This window comes from Dermochelys coriacea, chromosome 1 (genome assembly GCF_009764565.3).
Source record: "Dermochelys coriacea isolate rDerCor1 chromosome 1, rDerCor1.pri.v4, whole genome shotgun sequence".
Taxonomy (NCBI): Eukaryota; Metazoa; Chordata; order Testudines; family Dermochelyidae; genus Dermochelys; species Dermochelys coriacea.
Window position 1 is genome coordinate 340,332,957 of NC_050068.2, and position 26,793 is coordinate 340,359,749.

Here is a 26,793-nt window from a genome sequence, read left to right on the forward strand (position 1 = left end):
TTGTATCAGCCATGTGCCTTTTTGCCATCCCCATGAAAATCTGGCCAAGTTATCAGCCTTTCATGCTCAGTAGAGACTTGCTAAAGTGTCACAGCTGAAAGCTCTGAAGATTCTGTCCTCACTGAGTGTGCTTGAGCTTTTCACAGCTCATAGTATTGACCAGATTGCTCAATCTCCATCCCCTCGCTTCAGGGGCAAAGGCCGATTTTCCCTGAAATGGCTACTCGGGGATGGGCACTGATAACAGGGAGCCTACCCCTCCGGTGTTCTCACTGGTTCCTAGACAGTACTGAGGAGAACACAGTCTGATTCAAATACATCGGGACAAAAGCTGGACCAGGAGATGGGAAAGAAGTAGACCGAGACAACAGTTCTGGTGAAACTGGGACTCAAGGGGCAACAAGTGTGAGGGACTGGGACCTGGGACTGAAGGGGAGACTGGAAGCAAGAGGAGAAGACTGGTAGCTAGGGGGAACACTGAGATCGGATAAGGAGCTGGAGAGAAGAAACTTGGGCAAAGAGGCGCATGAGTTTGGATGAGGGGCCCAGAGAGCAAATCTAGGAGAGTCAGTGAGGGGAGGAGACAGGCAGTTGGATGAGGAGCAGGGCTTGGGAATGGGAACAGGGATAGGCTGGGCATGGAGCCTGGGACTTGATGAGAGAGACTGAGACTTGAACGGGAGATAGCACTTTATATATTCGAAGCACAGATCCTATTAACTTCAGCTGTGAACGCTCAGCACTTCTGCAGATCAGACCCTGGGGTCTCAAGTAATATATCCAGAAAATGAGGCACACACAATTAGTGACCACTTGGTAAACATTTGGCTTAAGTGACTTGCCCAACATCACACAAGAACTCTGTGGCAGAGGCAGGGACAGACTAATTCTGCAGGGTAGCATTCAACTGCCTTAACCCTGAGACTATCCTTGCTCTTCCTGCAGTCCCCTGCCTCATTCTGGTCAGACCTTCCAACTTCTGCTACAAATGAGGCAAGGGGATCCTATAACAATCTCCTTTATTACACAACCCTGATTCATCCCCAGAATAGGTCTGTTCTGTGCATTGAATGAGACAGAGGTCCTGTGGGAAAAATAGTATGTGATCATGTAATCAAAGACTGTATCATGATGCACAGGCACAAGGGGGCAGAATTAAGGTTGCCAGGGCAGTGTTAAACTGGCATTTCCTAACTTTTGACTGCTTGACTATGCACCTTTAATGTTCTTTGTGTAACGTTTGCATGCAATTTAATATTGATATTACATCAGTGCCCAGGAAGCGCCATCAGGCTCAGGCTCACCTTGCTGAGTGTTGTGCAAACACAAAGACATGGGGCGCAGTCCTGATCTCATTGACGTCCCATTGACTTCAGTGGGGCCAGGATTTCACGCATGGTCTCTTCCCCAAAGGCCTGGGCGCTGGATGTTGCTTCTTAACTTAGTTTGCTAATCACCTACGACCGTTTTCTAGGTGGAAACTGTTAGATTTCCAGGAATTTTGATAACGATACTGGCGGATGTAAAATGAACCAAGTAATTCAGTTAAGACAAACATGCTCCTGGCTATATCCTGCATAAAGGCTGAGATTGTTGTAGGTTTACTAATCAGAATAAGTCTAGACATTTCCATAAATATAGGTATCCAAGTGGAGGGATTGTTTCAACTTTATGTCTTCATGCCAAATCTACTACCTTAGCGAATACACTTTTCAAAGCATTTTGCAGGGTTTTAGTTGCGAGACTCCCATTAAAATCCATGCGAGTCATGCAGCTACAATTCCACAGAATGCTTTGAAAATTTACCCGAGTCATCTTTGATGATCAAATATTTCTTTTATTGCTTTTTTAAGGCTTGAATGCAGCAATATATATATATATATATATCAAGCTTTATATCTTTCTCAAAAGACATAGCAACCTGTAGAGCATTGCATATATGTTTTCTATTTACTTGTGTATTTTTTTTTTAATTCTAAGCATATTCTATAGAATTATAAAGAAGAAAAGAGATCACATGCAGAAACAGAATAGATTTATTAGGTGTATGGAAGGAATCTTACACTGTAACTGTTCTCTGAAGTCTGTAGCAACAGAGTAATGTTCTATTTTCTTTGATATAGTCTTAACACTGTAACAAACATATCTTGATAACAGTGTTGGAAAGTGCTGACTTTTGATATTTTTTTGCTGCAAATCTCAGTGGGGATATGACTTTTCCCCAATTCCAGGAACCTACTTGTCTAAGCTCTCAATTACTAAGGAAAGCTTAAGTATTCTGTACAATCAGTTTGCCTAGGTATTTTTAAACTTTGTGTACCCAGTGAGATTTAATAAAACAAAATACAAACCCTAGAAACACTTTTTTCCTTTTAATGCTCATAAAATGTTACAGACAACAGAATCCTTTCTTCAGCTTTATTTAAGAAATCGATTACTATTATAGTTCAATATATATAAGACACATCCAGTATTGTGTTCCTGATAGCAAGTGCATAGATTTTGTTACGATATAATTTTTTCACTCAATAGCATGTTTCATGGTCACATGAAGGGATACTCCCAGTGATTTTGCTAGAGCATGAGAGAGAAAAACAGAACACAGCAAAGTAGTGAAACTACAACAGAGATGAGGAACAAAAACAGTCAAGCAAGCTAATAGTACAGTCGATTCCTGATAAGTGAATAATCTGATTGCTTGGTCACAATTCTTTATTCACTTATCAGGAATGATTCACAGTACATTTTGTTCGTTAAATTGTTTTCCCTAGCCTAATACCTAAGAACCAAACTGGGCAAAGGCACACATACTCTGGCAGGGTATTCTTTCATCAGCAAGTCTTGTGACAGTTTGGTAATTTCCCATGGTGATACACATACAGCTAACAAAGAGACATTTTGCTAACACTGCAAGGTGCCTAACTTAATTGAAATTAAAAGCATGCATTTAAGCAGGACAAACTGTACAGCTGCATGGCTTTACAGAACTCATTTCCCCCCACTGTTGGTGGATTTTTTGTGTGTAAAGAACTGGAGATTTTTGTCCTTATGAGATGTTTTTTTTTTTAAACTGTAATGTTGGATCTTAATAATTAAATTGTGTTTGGAAGAAACGATCTTGAACTCAGCTTGATCTTCCCTGCCAACAAACTGATGAGTGTCAAAAGAACCACCTACGATGACTTAAACACATAGGCCTCAATTCTGATCGCACACTGGTATAAACAGGAGTTACTCAATTGAAATCACTGCTGTAAATGTTATCAGAATCAGCACCATAGAATCAAGAGATGTAAAACACCCATTAGGTCACCCAGACCATCCTTCTGCTCCCAGTGTAGGATTGTCCCTTACAGGCCCCTGTAATTTTAGATTAAAATCAGAACTGCCCGGGAGGTGTTTGCTAGAAATTTGAACTCTGACAACGAAGCCTGTAGATTATGACTTCAGCTTGCTTGGGGCTCCAGAACTCATGCCCCACTTGCCTTTTATGCTTACAGAAGAAAAAAATGAGAAAGACAAATAAATTAAAAGCAAAACGAGGCCAACTCATAAGCCAGAAAATTTCAAAACTGTTCCAAGCACAGGAGCCAACATAGCTGCCAAAACCTTAAGGAAACATTCAGTGCACCATGACCTTCTGAATAGGATGTTAGTTTAGGGCATGTTTGTGTGTGTGAGCCAAAGCCAGAGCACCAGAGAGACTGGAAAAGAGGATACAAGAGGGAGGAGTGTTGTTTGGGTCTCATAAGAGCACTTTTAAGTGGTCTTTGATTCCTGAGCATCAGAGAGAGAGTGGGACAAAGGGAAGGGGATGGGGGATATGGCTTGAGTTCCAGAGAACACTTGGGAGTGCTTTTCCCCCCATCCCATGGGATTATTTTACTCTCCAAAGTTTTATATCTGTGATCAGACAAAAGAGTGAATAGAGACTTTGCGAACCATGACAGCATTTATTTTCCTTTGCAGATTTTCTTTGATGCTATTGGACACCAGTCCAAGGGACAGTGGAGGGATTCTTGTGAGCCAACCCCTACCTCCTGCTACCATATTTCTTTTTTGCATGGAGATTTTATAGTTTAATACTCAGTGCTGAGAAAGATCCATTTTGTAAGCATCCAGCAAAAAAACAGCCCATTTGTGCACTTGGGGAAAAAAGGTTTTACTTCTATTGGCTTTAATAGTTAAAAGCTCTGCCTGGGTTAATTTAGCTTTATTTATTTTTTATATCTATACATATACTACATACAAGCAGCTTGTTCACCTGGTAGATTTTTCTCAGTCTGTGAATGCTCTAGTTAAATTGTGATTAGTTTTTAAAGAGTCTTTGATGAACACCAGATGCCACCAGATTACTGTACAGTTTGGAAGAAACCCCATGGCTATATCCTCCTTTTCTTGTATGGTTTCAGAGTAACAGCCGTGTTAGTCTGTATTCGCAAAAAGAAAAGGAGTACTTGTGGCATCTTAGAGACTAACAAATTTATCTGAGCATAAGCTTTCGTGAGCTACAGCTCACGATGAATGCATCCGATGAAGTGAGCTGTAGCTCACAAAAGCTTATGCTCAAATAAATTTGTTAATCTCTAAGGTGCCACAAGTACTCCTTTTCTTGTATGTTTCAGATGCCTCTGCAAAGCAGTAGCACTGCCATTTAAAAAAAAATCACTTGAATTGATCTAAGTAATCCACTTTTTCCAGACTGATTGAAACAGCAAAGCAAAAAAAAACTTTTCACATAGCCTCAGATTTCTCCGTTTGTGTGTGTTTACGTGGTCAGAAGACTAATAAATGCAACTGACTCTGCAGGCAGGATCTCCTGCTCAGATTAACAAACTGATAAACCCACTAGGGGAGGGGAAAAAAGGTAAAATAAACCAAAGACAGTTGACATGTGCAAGTCCTCTTTCACCCCCCAATCAGATAGTCACTTAGGTGGAATCGACTGTATCTTTTGTACACAACAAATAGGAAAAAAAAAACAGGGACGTGAAACAGTGAGGTGTATAGATGCATTACCAACACATAATGACCATCAACAATACAACACACAAAGAGAGAGACAAGTATTAGGAAAATGGTTTAATATTGGAGACAGAAGCAAAAAACTGCATCACACAATAACATACATTACAAAAATAAGTCTGACTGTTTCAACTACACGGTTATGTTCACAATGAGGACAGAAGAATCAGAAAAAACTTTGATCTAAACAGCAAAAAAGCAAACCCCTAAAGTTGTAACTAATACATTTATCCACGTAAAGTGACTGAGTACTCCTAATTCTAATTATCTTATTGTGTAACTGCACAATACAGAATAAAAAGTGAAACTTACCGCTTGTTTTTTTTAAAGACAAAATTCTAAACACTAGATATAAGCAAAAGGAAAAAAAAAATATATCAAGCCAAAGTTTTTAATTCTCTAAACAAAACCAACTCTCTTTCTACCAACCAGAAATCAAACTCAAAAATCAATCAAGGTCAGGGGGCCCACCAGAGTAAGCCACAAAAAATTCCATTTGTTTTTTTAATCTCCAGTATAAAAAGTTCCACTGGTACAAAATGCATAAGTACAATCAAGTTGTAGAAATAGGAAAGCCTGCTTTTTTTTTTTTTGGCTCAAATTCCATCAAACAACAAAATCCAAATGCATCAATAAAACAGAAACAATACTCAAATGGTCTTACAGTTTCCACTAAGTTGCATTAACTTTGGCTTTTCTCAGACAATACTTAAAAATTAGTTTGTAATTCTAAACAAAATAATAGTATTATTAATCTACAAACAACAATTCTCACAGCACGAAAAAAAAACCCCAAACCCAAAACAAAACACAAATACATAGTTTTTTTTGTATGACATTATCCAAAAGGTAATGAAACTACAGGTTTTTTTTCCTTTTGTTAATTAGCACTTAAGATAATAAAAACAGAAACAGTAATATGATTTCAGAGTAGCACAAGCCAAGGAACTATAACCCCTATGGTGAAAGAAAGATGAACTTGTTAGTCATTTGAGGACTGCCATTCCATTGCAATTAGCTAATTTGTTTGAAAAACTACTAGTCTCTTCTTTTGATTAGAATTTTGGAAAGCAATTTCCCTTGTTTTTCTTCCTTTCTTATTAGGCCCTTTGCACCCTTGCAGCTTTTTTCCTTTCAATATTTTGAAAGAGAACTGGTAGATAATTCATCTCTAAGGAGGTACAAGCTTTATTTTTGTTATTATTATTCGTAAAGGCAAACTTTCCCCCCAGTGACCCATAGTTGTCACCTGGAAACACAAAAAAATTCCCTGCTAAAAATGCTAGGCCAGATCCTCAGCTGGTGTAAAGCATGGGCGGGGATGTGAGTGTGTCTTCTGAAGTCTATCAAGCTATGCCGGTTTACAGAAGTTGGGGTTCTTGGATATTAACTCTGACATTTTAATTGGACTCTAAACCTGCAGTTCGCACTGGGGCTGCTGCATTGAAGGGATCTGAAAAACCCTTTTATATAGGGAAATTTATATGGTGGATAAAATTAGAAGAATTAGTGAAACGGTAAAAAAATCAAATTATATTCTCATATTATATATATATATATATATATATATATATATATATATATATATGCATATATATAATATAATGTGTGATGATACTTTGAATAGCAAAATTGCTGCAAGAAGTACAAAATAGCCCTCAAAGGGTGTAGGAAGGCCTCAGCAGTAGTAAAAACATGTGAGAATAATATAGATCATTTAGTTATAAGTGCATGTGCTATAAGGAGGAAACTTTTTTGCATCACTAGAGGCTAGTCCTTTCCATCCCAGGGCTTCTACAAAAATGAGTATTTAAGCAAAGTTGGGGACGAGAGACAGAGTGCACCACCTGTGTCTTTATGCTGTTCATATAGGGCTTCACTTTTAATTTTACATTTTTTATATTCGCTTTGAATATAACCAAATAGGAATAGATAATGGAAGAAGATATGGCACTTTGTTATCAGAAGCAGGTACTGCTGCTCACATGCATTGAATTGGCAATGGATTCTATTTTCCAGGAGTAAAGAACCGAATTTGGTCACTGGTGCTCTAGACATGCAATCCAGTCAAATTTAAAAGGCAGTGGAAAGGCTACCAGCATCTTTTTTCAGGTTCCTTACATAGGGCTCAATCCAGCAAACAACCACTTAAGTGACATACATATTCTCATTGATTACTGGTGCAAGTAAAGTTACTTGGGTGAGTGTCTGTAGGATTGGGCCCATATATTGTCAATATGAATAATGGCAGATAACACCAAGCATTATAGCATATGTAAACTTTATCCATAAAAAGTAGTTTAACTGCAGTGCACATTGAATTTTCACCCAGGAAGATCTAGTGCATCTGATTTAAGCAAAAGTTCATTTATTTAATTACAAAAATATTGTTTTTTCTCCTCAATGTTTTCAAATGGTGGAATAACCACTCCAATCTGGGAGTGGCTCACGCAATAGATAATTAAAGAATTGTTTTTTTATTTTATTTTATTAATACTGAATAGCATATTCCAGCAGCATATTAAAAGCTCTTTAAGACAAAAAACCCAAAATCTAAAAAGGAAAACCACAAGTTAATTACTGTTTTAAATAATTTTAGTTATAGATACAGAAGAAATTTAGACAGCAGTAAAATAATTTTTTGTCCTTCAGATCTGCCCTGTGCATTTTTTTGATTTCAACCATGAATTAAATAAACCACAAAAAACTAAGTATATATATATATATTTATATATATAGATATATATATAAAAATAAACAGCAAAATGGTGAATGTATAAAAGGTATTAACACTCAAGACAGCTCTGGGTGGAAAGGGTTAAAAGTTCAAAACTTTCTCACCTTAGAGGTTTCCATACATTATGAAGAAAATACATTGTGAGGTTTGCTTTCACAGCATTGATGTGCAGAGTGGTTAAAAAAGTGAAACATGGGCACTTATACAATGTTTTACAAAAAACATCAAAGAGAAATAACAAACAATAACAGTTTCAGGCAACAAGACCACAGGATAGCAAGTTAACAAACTTTTTAACCTCTGTTTTTTCTTTAAATATTAGGGATTTATACAAAACACATAATAAAATACCCATGTTATCAAATTACTTCACACAAGAAACACACTGAAGCTCTAGGAAGAAAGTACCTTTGGAATTTGGCACTATATTTTCACTGATTTTTTTTCTTTAAAAGAAAAACTGATCACATTTTGCTGAACACAAACACATCTAAATTGTCCACAATAAAAAAATGACATCAATGCGTCACAAGCCAACACAAACTTATTCTGGAATAATTTTTAATTTTTCACATGAAATTTTTTTTTTTTAAGCAAACAACTTTTTTTAAACTCATTTTTTGTTGTTGTTGTTCAAGTAAACCAATTTTAAACGTGTCTTTTATAAACACAGAACACTTAAGACCGTAAGACTCATGATGAAACCACAACTTAATTCACAGAAGCACCAACGTAACACAGTTTACAGTAACCTTTCTCCTGTACATTGAAACAGTATAAAATATAGGTAATTTCATGTGCATTAAACCATGGATTGTCTAACTGTGAGTCAGTTCAGCAAAAGGTGACACAAATAGGTAGCATTTGCCCTAAAACAGGGTAAATATTTTCTTATACTAATCTACAAAAAGTGGTTCTATATATATATTTTAATGAGAAAGTGAGCCACCTAAAATGGCCTTATCAAAAAACTTTACACTGCCTGAAAAATGTAAAAACTATTACAGACCTCTAGAGACTTAAAATCAGACAGTTTTTTTTCCTCAAACTGTTTTGGAAGTAGTCTGTTAGAAACCAACATTCTGTGCCTCTGGACACATATTGCTATTGTCACCAGTGACCAGGCAGAATGCCAATCCCTGTATAATACTTTCAAGTCTGTTATTTTATTTATTTATTTATTTTTGGAAAAGGAAAAAAAAAGAGAGAAAGAAAAAAAAAAAAAGAAAGCAAGCAAAAACATTTTTGCCACAGGTTTTTTTTTGTTTTTTTTTTTCTGTTTTAAACCCTATTATTAATTTGTCTAATAATAAATTTCAGTCTTGCATGAATGCAGCAATGTTTTTTCACATTGACTTCCCAGAATTCATAGCTAGATGAGGTCACATGCAAATTTCAAAGGTCAAACTAGATCAAAGGTCAGTAGGAGAACCAAATATGATGTGAGGTCAGAAAGACATCAGAAACAATGACGGGACGATGAAACTTTTTTTTTTTTTTTTTTTTTTTTTTTTTTTTTTTAGACGCCACAGGGACATGCTAGGCAAACGATGAACTAACGGGCATGGAGATGTCTAGGGAAAAAACAAGGAAGAGGAAAAAAGTTACATAGAATCTATGCAGCAGAAACAAAATCACTTTTATGGGTGCAGGAGAAAACGAATGCAAATCTTTCATCATTAGAATCTATGAGCCATTCACATAATTTGCATTAACTTACAATACTCATCAACAACAGCACAATGAAACCCCAAAAGAATCCATCTGAAAAGAGTTAGAGAAGATGGATTCATCTTTGGAGGGAGGAGAGAAGAAAGAACCATTTTCAACAAATGTAACATAAGGGATAGGGGGAAGAAAAAAGTCAGACAACTGAACTTTAAACTAGAAAATGGAAACTACGAACAAAATAACCAGACAAGTACAAACAAGAGGATAAAAGCATGAACTGTAAAGCGTGTAGGGTTCAACGGTGAAAAAGCGCCCATTCTTGGCACAATTACTCTAGAGACTACTTCAAAGGATCTAGCTAGCATAGAGAGCTGCTCTTTAGGTATCCAATAAGTTAACAATAGGCAATAAATAACTTCCATTATTTCTGAGGCAGTAAAAATTTTGTATAAAAATAGAAATGCTTTTTACAAATAAAATTTACAGGCCTGTGGCTTTCTTATTTATTATTATTATTAAATTTATCTCTCAAGAAACATCAAGTATTGTCACTCATTTTATTTTATTTTATTTTTATTTTAAACCCTGTAGCTTTAGAAACAGATCTCTAAATCTTTTTTACATTATTCCTTTCCAAAAAACTCAAGAAAACTTTTAAAAAAAAGTGAAATATAAAGACAACCAGTGTAATATCAGACTAATAGAATGTTATGTTGATTTGAACCCCTAAAAAAATAAAAAATAAATAAAAAACCATTTTCAAAAACAAACCGATGTAGTGGAAAGACTTTTTGTTGTCATTGTCTCACAATAAGTGCTTCTGCTGGCATAAGACCATTATGTTTAACCTATAAACGGCTGGTGCCACCCTGATAAGATTGGGTCCATACATACAAAACAGCTTTTATTTCCCCAAAGTGTGCTGATGGCACCAGGGTTCACAGAGTTAAATTGCACCCTTTTTTTTTTGGTCGCTTTTAATTCTTAAGATGTCGTTTCTTTAAAAAAAAAGTAAATAAAATAAACGGAGATAAATTATGTTGCAAAATAAAATACAGTAACACAACTCAGTAATTACTTGGCCTGGAAACAGCAGCCAAGTTTAATTGTGGTGAGTGGGGAAATGGAAGCGTTAACTGTAAAAATAATTGTCTCTTGGTGAAGGTTGGCAATATGTTCTTCCTTAGCCCCCCCTCCCCCAGAAGGGCAGGTTTGCTCATGGGACTTACCCTAAGAAAGCTAAAATAAGAGCAGTGAGCATCTGGGGTTAAGATCAGTAGGGTTTGCTGTCATTTTTGGAGCGTTTCAGCTGAACCTTCAAGCGTTTCATGCCAATCTGAAAGCCGTTCATAGCCTGGATAGCAGCTTGCGCAGAGACTGGATTGTCATAGCTAACAAAACCTACAAAATACAGAACGGAGGGGGAAAGAAAGTGAACTACAGGTTAGAACAACAGAAGAGGGGACTGGCTCAATATACAAAAAAAGTTTGTTGTTAGTACTTTTTCTTTTAAGTGACACATTCATTTCAGTACTTTCCTTCATTCCTTTGATTATGTTTCACACTCCTTCCCTCCCAATCCATCCCAACTCTCCCCTTATTTTGCTAGTGTTCAGCATTTTGCTACCTCACCATCTCCAGCTGGGACAGCAATCAAACAGATGTAGTGTCCATGAGCTATGTGACAAGGGGCAGTACAGTATCTTTCTCTCTGGTACTTAGATAGTCCCCCATCACTGCAGTGTCTGAGTGCCTCACAATCATTAAAGTCTCTATCCACACAACACACCTGTAGGTAGGGCAGTGCTATTATCCCCAGGTACAGAGAGGCTAAGTGATTTTGTTCAAGGTGACACAGGATGCCTATGGCAGAGCAGGGATGAAACATGGGTTTCCCATGGCTCTAATAATAATGATACTTTGCACTTCTAGAGCACGTGTCATCTCAGGATCCTACTGCACGCTGCATACCTTAATTAATTAAGTGTCATGGCCCTGGAATGGGGTAGGCAAGTACAGAGGTTAAATGACAGGTCAATAGCAGAGCTGTGAATAGAACCCCAGGTCTTCTGCCTCCCAATCTTCAGTACTGACCTTTAGATAGTATTCTCTCCCTGTACTCAGTATGGCTGTTTTGGTCTAAATTTCTTGTCCCCTGGAGACTAAAAGTGCTCTTTTCATAATGCACTTTAATCTCCCTGAGCCTAGAAGCGCCAACTCATTTTCATATCTGAGCCTCCCACTCTTAATTGAAAAGCACTCCTGACTACCACTCTAACTCCGCTCTGGCTAATTACTGCATTGCAGCCTGGTATTATGCATCTGCTTTGACATGCTCCCTTTAATTTCCACTTGAAATTGTCTTAATGAATTATTTTAGATTAGATTAAAGTGTGTATCCCTCTCTTACTCATCACCCTCTTTTCCTTCTCCCCGGCACTGAGGTTTTTTGCCCGCACTCTTCTGCTAACCCCTTCATCATACCCAGTTTGTGTTAACCCAGATAAAATTCTCACCGAGAGCCTCCCCATATCTTGTCTTGATTACTCAATTTCCTCCTTTCTGGCTTTCCTGACATTCACTTTTCCCTCTCAAGTCATTCAAAATGCAGCTGCTAAGATCATCTGCCTGATCATCGCCTCCCTCTTTGTGTCCCTTCACTGGCTTCCTTTTTCTCCACCACATCAGATTCAAACTTTTACATGTAGGGGGTTTTTCCACCTCTGACCCTCTTGTTTATTCACTCTCGCATTTTATCAAATAGATCCAACCCCCTTCACTCTATTTGGTCAAGGAAGTTAGCCTTGCTCAATCATTTATTCACTTCTCCCACACGCACTTTCACAATTCCTGCATTCTGCCGCTAGGCAAGAAACATTTTACCCAAACTAGTCTGTCAAATAGCTATCCTGTTCTCCCGCCAGTCCCTCATCAAGAACCATTTCTTTTATGTTGCCTGTGGGAATCTGGCCTCCTCTCTAATTTTTGCCTTTCCTTGTTGTATCTGTTTGTTATATCGTGTCTTAAATTTAGACTGTAGGCTCTTCAGGGCAAGGACTTCCTCTTTCTATGCATTTGCAAAGAATTTAGTATGACGAGGCCCTCATCCTGATTTTTATCTCTGGGTGATACTGTAACATAAATGATAAATATTTTTAATAATAATTAGTACCAGTGCTTTTCTTTCTCACATTGCAGACTGCACTTACCATTTCACTGTAGTATCCCCCCCCTTCCTTTCAGACTTTCTCGCTTTTGTGATGCTGGATCAACAGCCTTGTAGACTGAAACTCTTTGATTCATCTACACAGCAGGCGTTGCTGAGGCAGCTGCTATGAAAACTTCCTTACACCACCCCATGCAAACCCTGGTCTGGAGGGACCTCTCTAGATGTGAAAGGGCAGCGTTCATCCTTATTCCCCTCAAACCTTGGAGCCTCTGCTGAGATGGACAACAAGAATACAATTAGTGCCTCTGGCCACCTATCTGCTGAAAATGGATTCTCTCTTTTTTGGAGGCAGTGTGTATCTAAGTTATAGCACTGGACTGGAAGTCAGCACACCTGGGCTATATTCCCAACTCTACCAGTGATTCAGGGAGAGACCTGGGATGAGTCCCTTAGCCCCTCTGTGCTTCAGTTTCTCCATCTAGAAAGGGCTTTCCCCCACCTTTATAAAACTTGGGAGATCTTCAGATTAAAAGGTGCTAGATGACTGCAAAGTATTATTGCCATTACTGTTATCCCAAGTAACTCTATTCCATGTGCAATGACCAAATCTGACACGAGAGAAATGGGCTCATGAGACAGACAATCTCCGTTTTCAGGGAAAAAATGAGAACTCTCATTAAGAAACCACAAACTGGCTTTTCTAAAGTCAAATAAGATGCCAAAAATATAAAATGAAAGGGACATGCTTCTAAATAAAACTGAGGGGCTGTGATATTTTATGTAAAACTAGCTTATTTTGTAGACTGTCTCCACCATAGATCCTGATCATATCATTTACTTGCTATATGAACTTAATACATTGATGCTCCAAGCAGAGTTGTTTACTTACATTTTGTAATATCGTGTATCAAAGTATAGAGACAGTGTATGTATGTAATCAAGGTATTGGTATGCATCTGATCAACCCTAGATCCTGTTTTATTTCAGAAGGGTTTAAGCATTAGACACACTTCTCTGGGTGATCCTTAGTTATCTAATTTCCCTGAAGCTCAAGCATTCTACATGAAACCTGACATTGATTGTACCCCTCTTCATCTCCTGCCCTATCATAACAGCAGATGCTACCTGTACAGTTGAATCTACTTGTAATAATTGTATATGCACATATAGGCAGCAGCTAGCTGTAACATATTCTATGCTATATATATGTACACTATACAAACACTAATTGCACAGTACTGTACTTAACCCAGAAGTACAAGTAATGGGTTAAACACAGAGTTTTAAAGAGGTTCAGATATACAATAGAGGATAATTAGGTATCCATAATAAGGCAGCTTAATTGTATAGTAAATGGCATTCCCCCACATAAGGTGTAATTAGTTTCATGTATTTGACACATCCAAAGTAGGTGTCAGACGAGGTTTTTTTTCAAATCCAGTTTTTAGTTTGAACTGCTTTGTCTGGGCATCTTTCTGTACTTTTGAGGATTACAAGCGATAGCTTTGGGATCAGGTTCACCATGTACAGTTTTACTTTGCAATTGATTAAATGTTGCTTACCAAAGCACTTGCTCAGATTGGTCTGTTTATCAATGAAGACTTTAGCAGAGATAACATTCCCAAAGGGCATGAACATCTGCAGAATGTCCTGGTCTCCAAACTCCTGGGGGAGGTGGTAAATGAAGAGGTTTGCCCCTTCTGGACCTTTAGAGACAGGAAAACCACAAAAAAAAAAAGTAGGAAAAGAGCGATTAGAAGAGTTCTATTTCATCTATCTTTTTTTTGGCAATTTAGAAGGTGATGGGCAAACACAGTTCAGTTTAGACTTTTTGAAGTAACAAAAACAAAGCAAATGGACAAAATAGCAGTGGGTCTTTTACAGATTTGTACTTGACATCTCTATTATAAGAGAAGTTGAACTGCAGCCTCCTTCCTAAACTCATGTAAGACTGCCAAGCTTGTCCTAAAGTAGGGTTATGGTTAGAAGAGTGACTGCATGAAAGTGGCACTTTCTTAGGACAACTCTGCTCTCTGCATCTCTTTAAGCTGTCCAGCTATGGAAGATCGAGTTGAGTTCTATGCTGCCTCACACATCTTCAACCGTTTTGCCAGCTAAACCAGAGATATTATTAGCCTAAGAGATAGAGCCCAGCTCAGTTCTAAAGATCCCAGGTTTAAGTCTGCAAGGCAGGCAATTGGGGGCAGGGGGAAGTAACACAAACCTCCCTTTGACTTACAAACTGAGCTGGCCAATTTTCTTTGCAAATAACTGAGGGACAAAAAAAAAGAAAAGAAAAGGAATGCTCATAATAAAATGTGTAGTCATTATTCACAGTATATGTATTGTTTTAACAACAAAGAATCCGATTGGAAAGCCTTCACCGCTTGGCAGGGAACTCTGTCAAAAGAAGAGCTGGTCAAGATTTTTAACTGATTTTTCCCCTAACAACAAAAAAATGATTTTTCCTTGAAATGGGAAAATCTTTTTGAGTTCTGTGAAATTTCATATGAAAATATCCATTTTGTTTTTAACTGGCATTTTTTTTCCTCTTTCAAACTGAGTTTTGTATTGGTTTTTGAAAGCCTGTCCACAGAAATAAAATTGATTTTTTTCACCGAGCTCTAGTCAGAAGCTTCTCGCCATCAATTCTGCTTCCCTATTACCATAATAATCTGGAAATAAAAAGAAGACACTAAGGAAAGACTTTCCAGTGTGAACCTGGACATGTGGCCTTCCCAGCAATAGTGCATCACTGGGATTCTAAGACACCACACAATTCTGGTGCAGGCAGGTTCTGGAGCAGACTAAATGGATACTCCCTGGCTTGAGTGGAGATGAGATGTGTCTCAGATGTGCTGCGCTTGAATACTGTCTAGGGGAGGAGAGGAAAGTGCAGGCCAGACACTTATGGAGTACCTTCTGCAGCAGATTCATGGAACCGCACTGGTGTTCAGAATAGAGGAACCAGACTGCCTGCCCTCTCACAGCTTGAGGGGAGGGGCTGCAATATTTGCCCTAGACAGGGGGGTGAATGGGTTGGAAGAAAACAACAAAAAAAACCAACAACAAAACAACTGTGTGGAAAAAAAAAGAATTTGATAAAATGAAATGGAAAAAAAAATCACCTGGCAATATGGAAGAGAAATCAAAAGAAGTTTCTTCTTACACAAAAAAAAAAAAAAAAAAAAAGAGTCCTCTCAACAAAATGAACTTTCTTAATCACTGAGCAAAACTGGTTTAACATAGATTGATAGCAGGATGCATAAAACAATTCACCCCCCTTTCATTTAACATTTAATGCAATATTTTCTTCTGGTAGCTGGTTATCCTCCTTTAAATATTCCAGACTCCTAGTCATTCCATCAGAAGTCATATGTTGAAACACAAACACAGCCAGCAGAATTTAATAACGAAACTTGCTCACCTTAACAGTTCCCCACTGGAAAAGACAGCAAGATGACAAAGGCCTTTATTTTATAAGGGACACTGTCACATGGGGAATGATAAAACTTACTATTGATAAAAATGCTTTTGTGAACTTAAAAACAATGAAGATAATTAAAAAAAAAGCTAGCCCTACATTATTTGCTACCCAGTCACAACAGAGAAACAGCTTCTGTTTATGGTTTTATCCAGTCCATTTTCATTGTCAAATTGAATGAAATGCAAATCAAAACCAAAAAACAATCAAAGCCAGGAAGCCAAAATAGTGAGAAAAATAAATGAATTTAAAAAAATTCTTGAAACTTCAATAATCTAAATTGTTAATGGTAAAAATGGTAAGAAAATTATAACACACATATTTACTTTAACTTGACAGTGTCCCTATTAAATCCCTAGTTTTGGGGGTTTCAATATTGTCTGCCTAAGAGACACCATGTTCCATAATGATTCAAGAGACTATTTTAAAAGAGGATAAAAAACTTCTTTTGATGCCATTCACTAGCCCTTGTTCCAGTATGCCTTTAGCAAGAACAGTAAATACAATGAAGACTCTTTCTTAGAAGGCATACAAAACTTTTTTATTTTCTAAAATTAGCTGAAAGTTAAGGGGGTGGGAATTAAAAACAAAACCCCAAGAAGGCTGCAGGGGAGAAAAGAGAGAGAGGCTATCCTCATTTCGTTAAACATTTTGTGATGACTATTAATTTATTCTTAGCGTTAACTTCCTGAGGTTTATTTTGCTCTGTTGGCACAGAAAGAGAGGCAATCAATCACTTACTTACTTCCCCTCAAGACCCACAATTAAACAAAGAACCATTGGATGTAACGACGGATCTCGTCATTAACCTGCAAACTAAAATCTAATAGCAGCTAGATGATCATAGCATACATAGAAACCACAAAGAGGAGAGGGAAGGGGAGAGTTACCCACACGACACTTCCTCCCTCACCTACCTCACAGCAGCAACAACAACAAATATATATATATAATTTTAAAAAATGCTTTTAGGATGGTTTTCATTAGCAGTGTCTTTTGTGAGCAGCCGCCAATGGGTACTTTTACATTAACAAACGATGGGTTGGTAAAATACACCTTGAAGGATAGATGGCAAAAATTAAATTAAAGGATAAAACAAAAACAACACTGAACAGGAAAGAAGAAAAGGTTAAAAATCAATGGTTAGGCTCATCATGTTTCTTCAGAAAGCATCTATGAAGAAATAAGCCAAACCCAACCAATGTAGAAAGGCTGAATTTAGCTTATTGTACAATTTGATATTGCTGCTTGAGATGTGTGCTTTGCGGCCCTAGCAGGCACTGCTTACCTTCTTTCTGGCTGCCTGCAGCACTTTGTTGCTGTAACAAACTCTGACTGTACAATGTTGGCAGTGCTGCTGCAGCATACTGCTGAATTCCTGAGTAGGCCTGGGTGAGGGCGTCCATTGTGCCTGCTGTACCGTTCGTCAAGCCTGTGGCGCCAAGTCCTCCGTTCAGGGCCGCCATACCTGAGAGCATTTGAGCAACTTTACAAAAAACCCAACAATAAAGAAAAGAAATTGCACTTGTTCATTAGTGCTTTCCAAAAGTAGTTGGCATTATATGACACCGACAATGATGGCAGTGCATGCAAGCCAGCACTTCACCAAATGGAACTGAAAACAACGAAACACAACTTCGGTAAAGATCACTTCAGCACAATGGTTTGATGACCAAATCTATTCACATGCAATCTGCTACTGGCAAGTACTGTAACACCGTGCTTCTGAAATGCTGTTCTTCCACATGCCCCAAGATGCACACATTTGGCTTCATGATCTTGAGGCTATCCAAAGCCTGTAGGAAGGAATCCACTTGATCAAGGGTGGATACCTTGTTGGATTGGCAATGGGGAAGAGTGTTCAAAGCGACACAGTTCAAATCCAGACTGGGTCATTAGTGACCGGAAATTACTATCATATGAATGAAGTTTGCCAATTAATTTTACATAGGCCACCAATCTCAGTTACGCACATTCCAAAACCACCACCACTACATTGGCACCCTTATGTGCAATGCAGAACATGGGCAAGATAACTGAATGGGCATGGAGGCATGGCTAGCCTCTCACTCCTGGTATCTCCTGATCAGGGCTGGGAAGCACTGGCGGTGTGGCGTAGGGTAGCTAGCAGTGCTGCAGCCTAAGCTGTGCTTGTCCTGCTGATAAAGAGAAATCTTTAGTCTCTAGTGTTGTCATTCCCTCACTTCTTATTGGCAGTAAAATCACTTTATAAACACTGGTCTGCACCCTGATAAATAGCATATTAACATAACTGGGATGACTGCCAGGGAAGACATTCAGGGCAAAGACTCTAAGCTATGGATAAATAGCACACCCAATCCATTTATATCGCATGTCTGTGATGAGAGTTTTATATCTATGAATGGATGGTTGACAGCAAAAACGTCTTGTGGTGCAGCCGTCTATGCCACTTTTTTCCTATTACAGTTGTTAAATGAGTCACATGTATCAGAGCCCTGGTCTACACGGGGGGGGGAGGGCGATGTAAGGTTCGCAACTTCAGCTACGAGAATAGTGTAGCTGAAGTCGACGTACCTAGATTGTTTTACTGCGGCGTCTTCACACCAGTGAGTCGACGACTGCAGCTCCACCGTCGACTCCACTTGTGGCTCTCGCGGTGTTGGATTTCCGGAGTCAACGGGAGAGCGCTCAGGGATCTATTTATTGCGTCTAGACTAGACTAGACGCGATAAATCAACCCCTGATATATTGATCGCTACCCGCCGATCCGGTGGGTAGTGTAGACCTACCTTTAAAGTACTACAGTGAAAAGTTTTAATAATTTTTACAGCAATTCATGGAATAAAAGTGAATTTTCTTCCTATATTTAGATATGGGACCTGCAGTACTGGAAAGGGCAGCAGATTGGAATAAATTTAGAGAAGAGCAGTAAAATAATTAAAAGAACTAAGGGCTTGATTGTCAGAAGAGCTGATGACCCATACCTCCAACCAAAGGCAATGGGAGCTGCAGGGACTCAGAAAAATTGAAAATCAGGCCAGATTTTCAAAAGCAACTAGTGAACTTGTTTGTCTCAATTTATAGGTGCCTAACTTGAGGGAATTTCAATAGGGCCTGACTTTCAGAGACTGCTGAGCAAACCCTGTTCCATGTGGGAGCTTGTCCGGGGATTTGAAGCCAGGACTGGCCACCATCCCTGTGCGAGTGGGGAGGAAGCCCCAGAGGGGTTTGCTGGACACAGCCTCGGCCTGCTCCCTCGTTCAGAGGGGGCTGGAGAAGCCACACTGGTTTATCCGTGGGGCAAGGATGAAACTAGAATGCATCCACGGGGATTTTAAGCCCTGCCCTGTGGCCCAGGTGCCCCTGGAAGTAGGGGGCAGGTTTGCCTGGCAACGGGTTGGGGTTGTAGAGGGGTTACCATACCCTGTGGTACTGGGGGTACCTGGGGTCCCTTCCCAAAAGGGAAAGGAGGCTGTGGGAGAGGACTCATTGGCAGGAAGAGGGGAGGGACCCTGAAGAAGGGAGGGAAAACACCTACGCTAGTAGACCCCAATGAGGGGGAGGGGCCAGGTCCCCAGGGAAAATGAGAAACAAACCCTAGATGACAGAGCCAGAATGGAGACGGGAGAGGAGTAGAGGGCGAGGGGCTGAAGGAGTGCCCTCATATGTAACACAGGGAAGGGGACCGAGGAATAGAGTGGGAGGGCCCCAGAAAAGGCCCAAAAGTAGACCCCCCAGGCAGGGTAACCAAACCTGAGGCCCTGGGTGAAGCCCAGACCAACCTGGCTCTCCTACGCACAGGTCCTGTGGGTCTCAGGACCTGTGCGTAGCAGCAGAACTGTGGAGGGGGCAGTCAGAGGACAAGGAGCCAGCGGGTTGGATGGGTCGGGGGGGGGACAGTCAGGGCAGGAAGTCGGAGGGGGCGAATAGGGGGTTGGGCCAGGCTGTTTGGGGGGCACAGCCTTCCCTACCCGGCCCTCCATTCAGTTTCGCACCCCAATGTGGCCCTCTGGCCAAAAAGTTTGCCATTATCCCACTGTGCCGCCCAGTCTCCGTGAACTGGGCTTTTTAGTTATCCAAAGATTTTGGGGTCTTCCTCGTTGCTGAATCTTCCTGTTCCCAGGATAGAAATTTAATTGAAATAAAGTCACTTAGGGATAGGTTGTGGCTGGCTGCACTTCCTAAAGGATTGCCTCTTACCATTGGCCACATCAGAGTCCACTTCTCAAACCTGTTTCCTTTCAGCTATTATAATCTCAACCATTTGTGTAAACACACAATCAAATCTGCATTTGTCTTCAGTGCCGTTTTCTAACTCATTCATGGCTTGTACCTAGCTCCACTTGTGCTTCAGAAGGCTAGCATTAATTCCACAAGCATGTATCATTGGTTTCCAGCTTTTATGGGCAATTATACCATTTCACGCAACTGAAAGCTTGGTTTTACCAGCCATTGATTCTATATCCCATTAAATTGCTCATGGTCTAGCCCTGCCATGGGATACAGCGGGTTCCAAACCATATTTGCATGACTACATGCTCCATGACAGGTTAGAGTGGAAACAACTGAATGGGAGATGGTCAGTGGGAGCACACCTGGGCCCAGAAGCAGCATATTGTCAATACAGAAAGGGGATGCCTCTAGTTACAGTATCAAAAGAGTTAACTACCATTAGTGCCACAAGCACCAGAGGCTGATAATCAGTGTCATAGTATTTCTCAAGAGAGAAAGAGGGTTCACTCACATCACAGCATATGAGAAAGCAGTGCCCTCTCTGAATCTCACTGCAAAACGTTTCTTTCGAACACACACACACACACACACACACACACACACACACACACACACTTGCACATAGAATATCTGTATGTGTGTGTATGTCTATATCTAATCTATCTATAGATATAGACACACACACACACACACACACAGATATTCCATGTGCAAACACTCTCCATGCAATCTGCGGAAACATTCATAAATAATGAGATTTTGAACCAAATCCACCCTGGTATAAGTCCATGGGAATCAAATTTGGTCCTTGGATGTGTACTCACCAATAATACGTCACATGCAAATGGGATTTGCATTCATGTCATTTGAAAATACCTGTTAGGAAAATCTAAAGCTATCATCCATAATTTAGCAAATATTGCTAAATGGGTGATGGTATGATTCCCACATGCTGTCAAGAGCTGAAACCGCATAGGTGGCTTACTGTGGATCAGTCTTGGTGAAGGGATGTTATCTTTCCGAGCATGCCAGTGTGCTTGGGTTCTGAGTACATGTGTAAAGAGGTGACATGCAACACTCTATCCTTGATGCTGTAATCTTATATGCCCCACAACATACATTCAGTATGTACTAAGGATAAGAATATTAATATTAGACATTGTTAATATCATTAATGAGACCAGATCCGTCATAAGTGCCATTTTCAATGGCTCGGTTTGATAGAAACAAAAAGCATATGTTGCTTCAAATTCTGACAAGGGGCAGTTCTGGATTTGCTTGCTTTTGCTAAACTGCCCTTGAACCACATTTACTGGGAAGGTTTTTTTTGTTTGGTTTTCTAGTATTTTTGTCCTTGCCAGAAGCAAGACCTGTCCTACACAAGGCCCCATGCAAGCGCTCTCCACAATTTCACAGACATCAATTAACCCTCTCCACCCCTACCTCCCATCAATGACAACCAGAGCTCAAGTAACAAAATGACTGGATGAGCAGCTAGATAACAGTGACAAAAAGGACATCATGCAGAGCATCAGAGTGAGCAAGTGATACTGAGGAGGACATCCATTCCTGTGGGTACATTATGATGGCTAATGAATTAGAAACTGGTGGTGACCAAATAGATTCCTTGCATTGTAGGCTAGATGCAAGGAACAGCAGCAGCTAAAAAAAGCTAGGCAGCAGGGGGTAGATGCAGCCAGATGAGTCTCTTCCAATGAAGGCAAAAGTGAAGTCATTGTAACAGAAACAGAGCAGAAGGGATCGTTGTTCTGCAGTAGAAGCTTGATTGTGATTGGCTACTGTGGTTGATAATGAGGATGAAGGTTCTGATTAACGACTGACATCTTCCTTTTAGCTAGAAATGTCAGTGCTTGTTTTACACCACATGGGAGAAATTTACATGCGCTAGTACTACAGATGACTGAGCCATCCTCACATACTTGCAAATTAAAAACCAAGAAATTGGTTTTAATTTTTAAGCAAATATGCAGCTCCCAGGTCAGAGAAGGTGTCCTATTCTCACTCTATAACTGATAGAAAAGTTGCAACAAGTGCGTGTTTCTTAATAAACTAATTCCTGAATTATATCTTGTGCTCGGGTGCTGTACCTGTTTTCACAGGTTTATGTTTCTGGTTTCTGAAATCAAAAGGAGCCTTTCATATAACCAAAACCAATCTCCAGAATCCATTCTGACTATCTAGCACAGGTCCTAAAATTCCACATGTCCTGCAAGAAAAGGAGTCTTTTTTTTCCCCCCAGGAACTCAACAGAATCCACCTTGGAGGGCACGATTAGTGAAACCTGAAGGCTAAAGGACTGTATATATGTAGGGCTCTACCAAATTCACAATCCATTTTGGTCAATTTCATGATCATAGGATTTTTAAAATCGTAAATTTTCACGATTTCAGATATTTTAATCTGAAATGTCATAGTGTTTCAATTGTAGGGGTCCTGACCCCAAAAGGAGTTGTGTGTGGGGGGGTAGAGGGGTTGCGGTACTGCTATCCTTACTTCTGTGCTGCTGCAGGCAGCAGCGCTGCCTTCAGAGCTGGGCAGCTGGAGAATAGCTGTTTGGCAGCCCAGCTCTGAAGGCAGCGCTGCCACCAGCATAGCGCAGTAGTAAGGATGGCAGGGTATGGTATTGCCACCCTTATTTCTGTGCTGCTGCTGGTGGGGCGCTGCTTTCAGATCTGGGTGCCCAGCCAACAGCCCCGGCTCTCCAGGCACCCAGCTCTGAAGGCACTGCAGAAGTAAGGGTGACAATACCATGAGCCCCCTAAAATAACCTTGCGATCCCGCTGCAACTCCCTTTTGGGTCAGGACCCCAATTTGAGAAATGATGGTCTCCCCCCATGAAATCTATGTAGTATAGGGTAAAAGCACACAAAAGACCAGATTTCATGGGGGGAGACCAGATTTCACGGTCTGTGACATGTTTTTCATGGCCATGAATTTGGTAGGGCCCTATATATACAGGTATATGCCAAGAATAGAAGTTGATCAGCTTTACCCGCTGTTTTGCATATTTGTTAAAAGTAACAATCTGTTTATAATTGATAGTTTTCCTACAGTGATTACTGGGGAAGGCTGTCCACCACAGCAATAAATACTCACTGTTTACGGTACCTGCTAGTGCATTAATATTATTCAGTCCAACAGTAGCTCCAGCCAATCCTTGGAGAGTACCCAGAGAAGTCAAAGAATTCATGGCCGCACCAGCCGTGGAATTAGCAGTTGACGCAGCCACTAAAAGGGGAGAAAGTAGAGCAATATTAATTAAAGTAAATAGAACTTGAAACGTATCAGTCACAAAAGCACCGATTCTAATCTTAATAACTGGACTTCTTGCAAAAATGTAAGTAATCAGACCAACACTGAAACCTTTCTCAGTAAGTTCCTGTATTGGTTGCTGATGGAAAGCACTGCTGAACTTTTTAGCGGTGTGGATTTGATAGTGAAATTTAAGTAATTTGGCTTTCTTTGCAGAAACACTAAAACTGTGAACAGTTAAAAAACATCTCTCACATTCTCAAAAGTGTATCAATAAAGCACTAAGGGCTGATCAGCCAGCCAAACTGCCAGAGATCCTGCCCCTTCTTAACATGGCCGTTAAGCAACCATATGTTACTCATACGGCTGGGGATTGATATCTGAGATTTGGTCTCATAAACAGTTCCTGTTCTGGGCTCAAGCAAAACCTGAATTGTTCTGTCCTAAGTGAGATACCATCATGGCATTGTATCTTTAGGGCACCATATAAATGGAATATAAAGTACTGAAATATAAAATTTTTAAAAAATAGCTAACGAAATACCAAATGCAATTAATTTTTCTGTTGGCTTCCACTGTAGTATCTAGGTAGGTACTTCTGTGGCCCCCCATCAGCACAGTATCTGAGCACACTACAAATATGAAATGTATTTATTCCCTTTGAGGGAGGGAAGTATTATCATTGCCATTTCAAAGATGGGGAACTGAGGCACAGAAAGATTAAGGGACATGTTCAATAATACACATAGAATCTGTGGCAGCCGTAGGATTTATAGCCATATCTCCTTTGTCCCAGTATAGTGCAACTGTCGCAAGACCATCTTTCCTCTGTAGCAGTGTTATCTGAAATGGCAACATCTTATTTTAAAGTGAACATTCTACTTGTGCTGTGGTGAAATGGACACGAAGGCTTTCTGTCGCTAATCCTCTTCATCCTTTCTGGGGCCGTCTCCTCCATCAGAGGCACTCAGCTGGGCAGTGAATACCCAAGAAGTTAAAGTTTCTAGGCTGATAGGATGCAACAAAGAGAGTGGAAGACAATTTTATCAAAGAAGGAGTAGGCCTTAACAGAGTCCAAATAAAGTGCAAGTAATTCCTCCCCACTTTAAACAAAGTCATACACACATCTATCTACCTAGCTCCCCACAACTCCAAGACACCCTTAAACTTCCTTGCATCCTGCTCTAAAGGTCAACAAATTACGAAGAGTCAACAAGCCTTCTGGCCTTTGCAATGCAGATGCTGTTAGCTTGGGAGCCCGCACTGATCTTAAACCAAGGGCGGGCAAACTTTTTGGCCTGAGGGCTGCATTGGATTTCTGAAATTGTATGGTGGGGTCGGTTAGGGGAGGCTGTGCCTCCCCAAACAGCCAGGCATGGCCCGGATCCCACCCCATATCCGACCGTCCTGCTTCTTGCCCCCTGATGGCTCCCCCGGGACTCCTGCCCCATTCAAGCCCCCCGATCTCAGTTCCCTGGCCACTCCTGGACCCCCTGCCCCCCACCGCCCCATCCAATCCCTCCCCTACTTCCTGACTGCCCCCCCCCACCCCTAACTGCCCACCACCTCATTCAACCCCCCTCTCTCCTTCCTGACTGCCCCCCCCCGGAACCCCTGGACCCCTTGCCCCTACTGCCCCCCACCACCTCATTCAACTCCCCCTCTCCTTCCTGACTGCCCCCTTGGGACCCCTGCCTCCATTCAACCCCCGTTCCCCCGCCCTCTGACAACCCCAACCTCTACCCACACTGCTGACCACCCCTCAAGCTCCCCTGCCCTCTATCCAACCCCCCCTCCCCTCCCCCTTAGCGTGCTGCCTGGTGCACCAGTGGCTGGCGGCGCGGCTGCACCAGGAAAGGCAGCCGTGCTGTGCCACGCAGCACAGAGCACCGGGTCAGGCCGGGCTCGCAGCCCCGCTGCCCAGAGCATTGCGCCGCATGGCGGCGTGGCTGCAGGGGAGGTGGGACAGCCTCCCGGGCCAGGAGCTCAGGGGCTGGGCAGGACAGTTTGCCCACCTCTGTCTTAAACCCTGCTGTCATGTGTGCATGTAGTGGAGACTAGTGATTTCTCAGTCAGCCAGGATCCAAGGTACGTAAAGCCTTGTAGACAGAAGTCTAATTGTATCCAGAAGCAAATAAGGAGTCTGTACAGTGGCTAAATGCGTGGTGTAATAAGCTCCCTGTGGCTAATGCTATCTGGTGGGCAGCTCCATGTTACATCAGCAATTTGTTTTATTCAGAACAAAACTAGATAAGAACCTTAAATCATAAAATTTAAGATTAAAACTCCTCGTGTGTGAGAGATTAATGAGCAGATGGCTTGCTAACACATCCTTGTGAATGAGGAAGGCAGTCCAAATCCTTCTCTTCCATTCTGGTGTCAGATCTACACAACTCAAATGGATAGTCAGTGACTGACCAAACTCTGGGGCCAAATTTAAGGCGTATTCTTGGGTTCAAGTTTCGGTATTCTATCAGTCAACACTGATCAGGCTCCTCAGATTTTCTCATAAATTTGAATTTAGAGCTCACATTATCCTAATTTGAGTGAATATTCAGGTGACTCAGAACTACTATAAAATGCCATTGAGGGCACTGAAGCAGCCCAGAAATCAGTGGTCTCATGTTGCAATTATTTTTACTGCCTTGCAATGATCTGCACTGCAAACCTGATGGGAGGAATAAGCCATGAGACATGTCAGATACACTTGAGGGTCTTTCCTATTTTGATGACTGCTACTTTGAGGGGTGTAGGATTAAAGATTTTACATGCACACAATATAATTTGAGTATGGAGTAAAGAGCAGGAAGGACAACAGCCCAGTGGTCCGGGCACTAGCTTGGGACCTGGGAAACCCAGATTCAATTCCCTGCTCTGCCACAGACTTCCTGTGTGAGCCTGGGGCAATTCAGTCTCTGCATCCCAGCTCCCCAGCTGTAAAAAGGAGCTTAGAGAATTTGTGGACTTCAACAGAGTGTTGGTGGGATAAATATACTAAAGATTGTGAGATACTATGGCAACAGGGGCCGCATAAGTACCATAGGTAGAAAAATAGCTGAAAAAAATTTCTACAACGTGCTCGACACCACCAGTAAATGAAACATTGTTTTACTTACAGAACACAAAAATGTAGTAAAGGAAAAAGGTAAAATACCATGGAAGCTTTACATATAGAAGCCCGTTATCTCAACTGATTTCTCCTACCTGTGGCGTACACTG

General features: G+C 40.6%; 1 protein-coding gene across 43 annotated transcripts in view; it reads right to left on the reverse strand.

The window, feature by feature from the left end:
- Window positions 1-5,067: 5,067 nt before the first annotated feature.
- Window positions 5,068-26,793, reverse strand: part of CELF2 (CUGBP Elav-like family member 2) — a 549,658-nt gene continuing 527,932 nt past the window's right edge. For 17 of the 43 annotated variants that reach the window (XM_043498670.1, XM_043498688.1, XM_043498720.1 and 14 more), the window contains 5 exons: window positions 23,431-23,550; window positions 17,375-17,554; window positions 14,165-14,308; window positions 10,663-10,834; window positions 5,068-9,336 (listed from right to left, as the gene is read on the reverse strand). In XM_043498670.1, the coding sequence (XP_043354605.1) occupies window positions 10,707-10,834; window positions 14,165-14,308; window positions 17,375-17,554; window positions 23,431-23,550 (572 nt within the window). In that variant the 3' untranslated portion in view covers window positions 5,068-9,336; window positions 10,663-10,706. Of the gene's footprint in view, window positions 9,337-10,662; window positions 10,835-14,164; window positions 14,309-17,374; window positions 17,573-23,418; window positions 23,551-26,793 lie in introns of all 43 variants that reach the window. The other 26 variants (XM_043498695.1, XM_043498655.1, XM_043498679.1 and 23 more) reach the window with 2 other exon arrangements.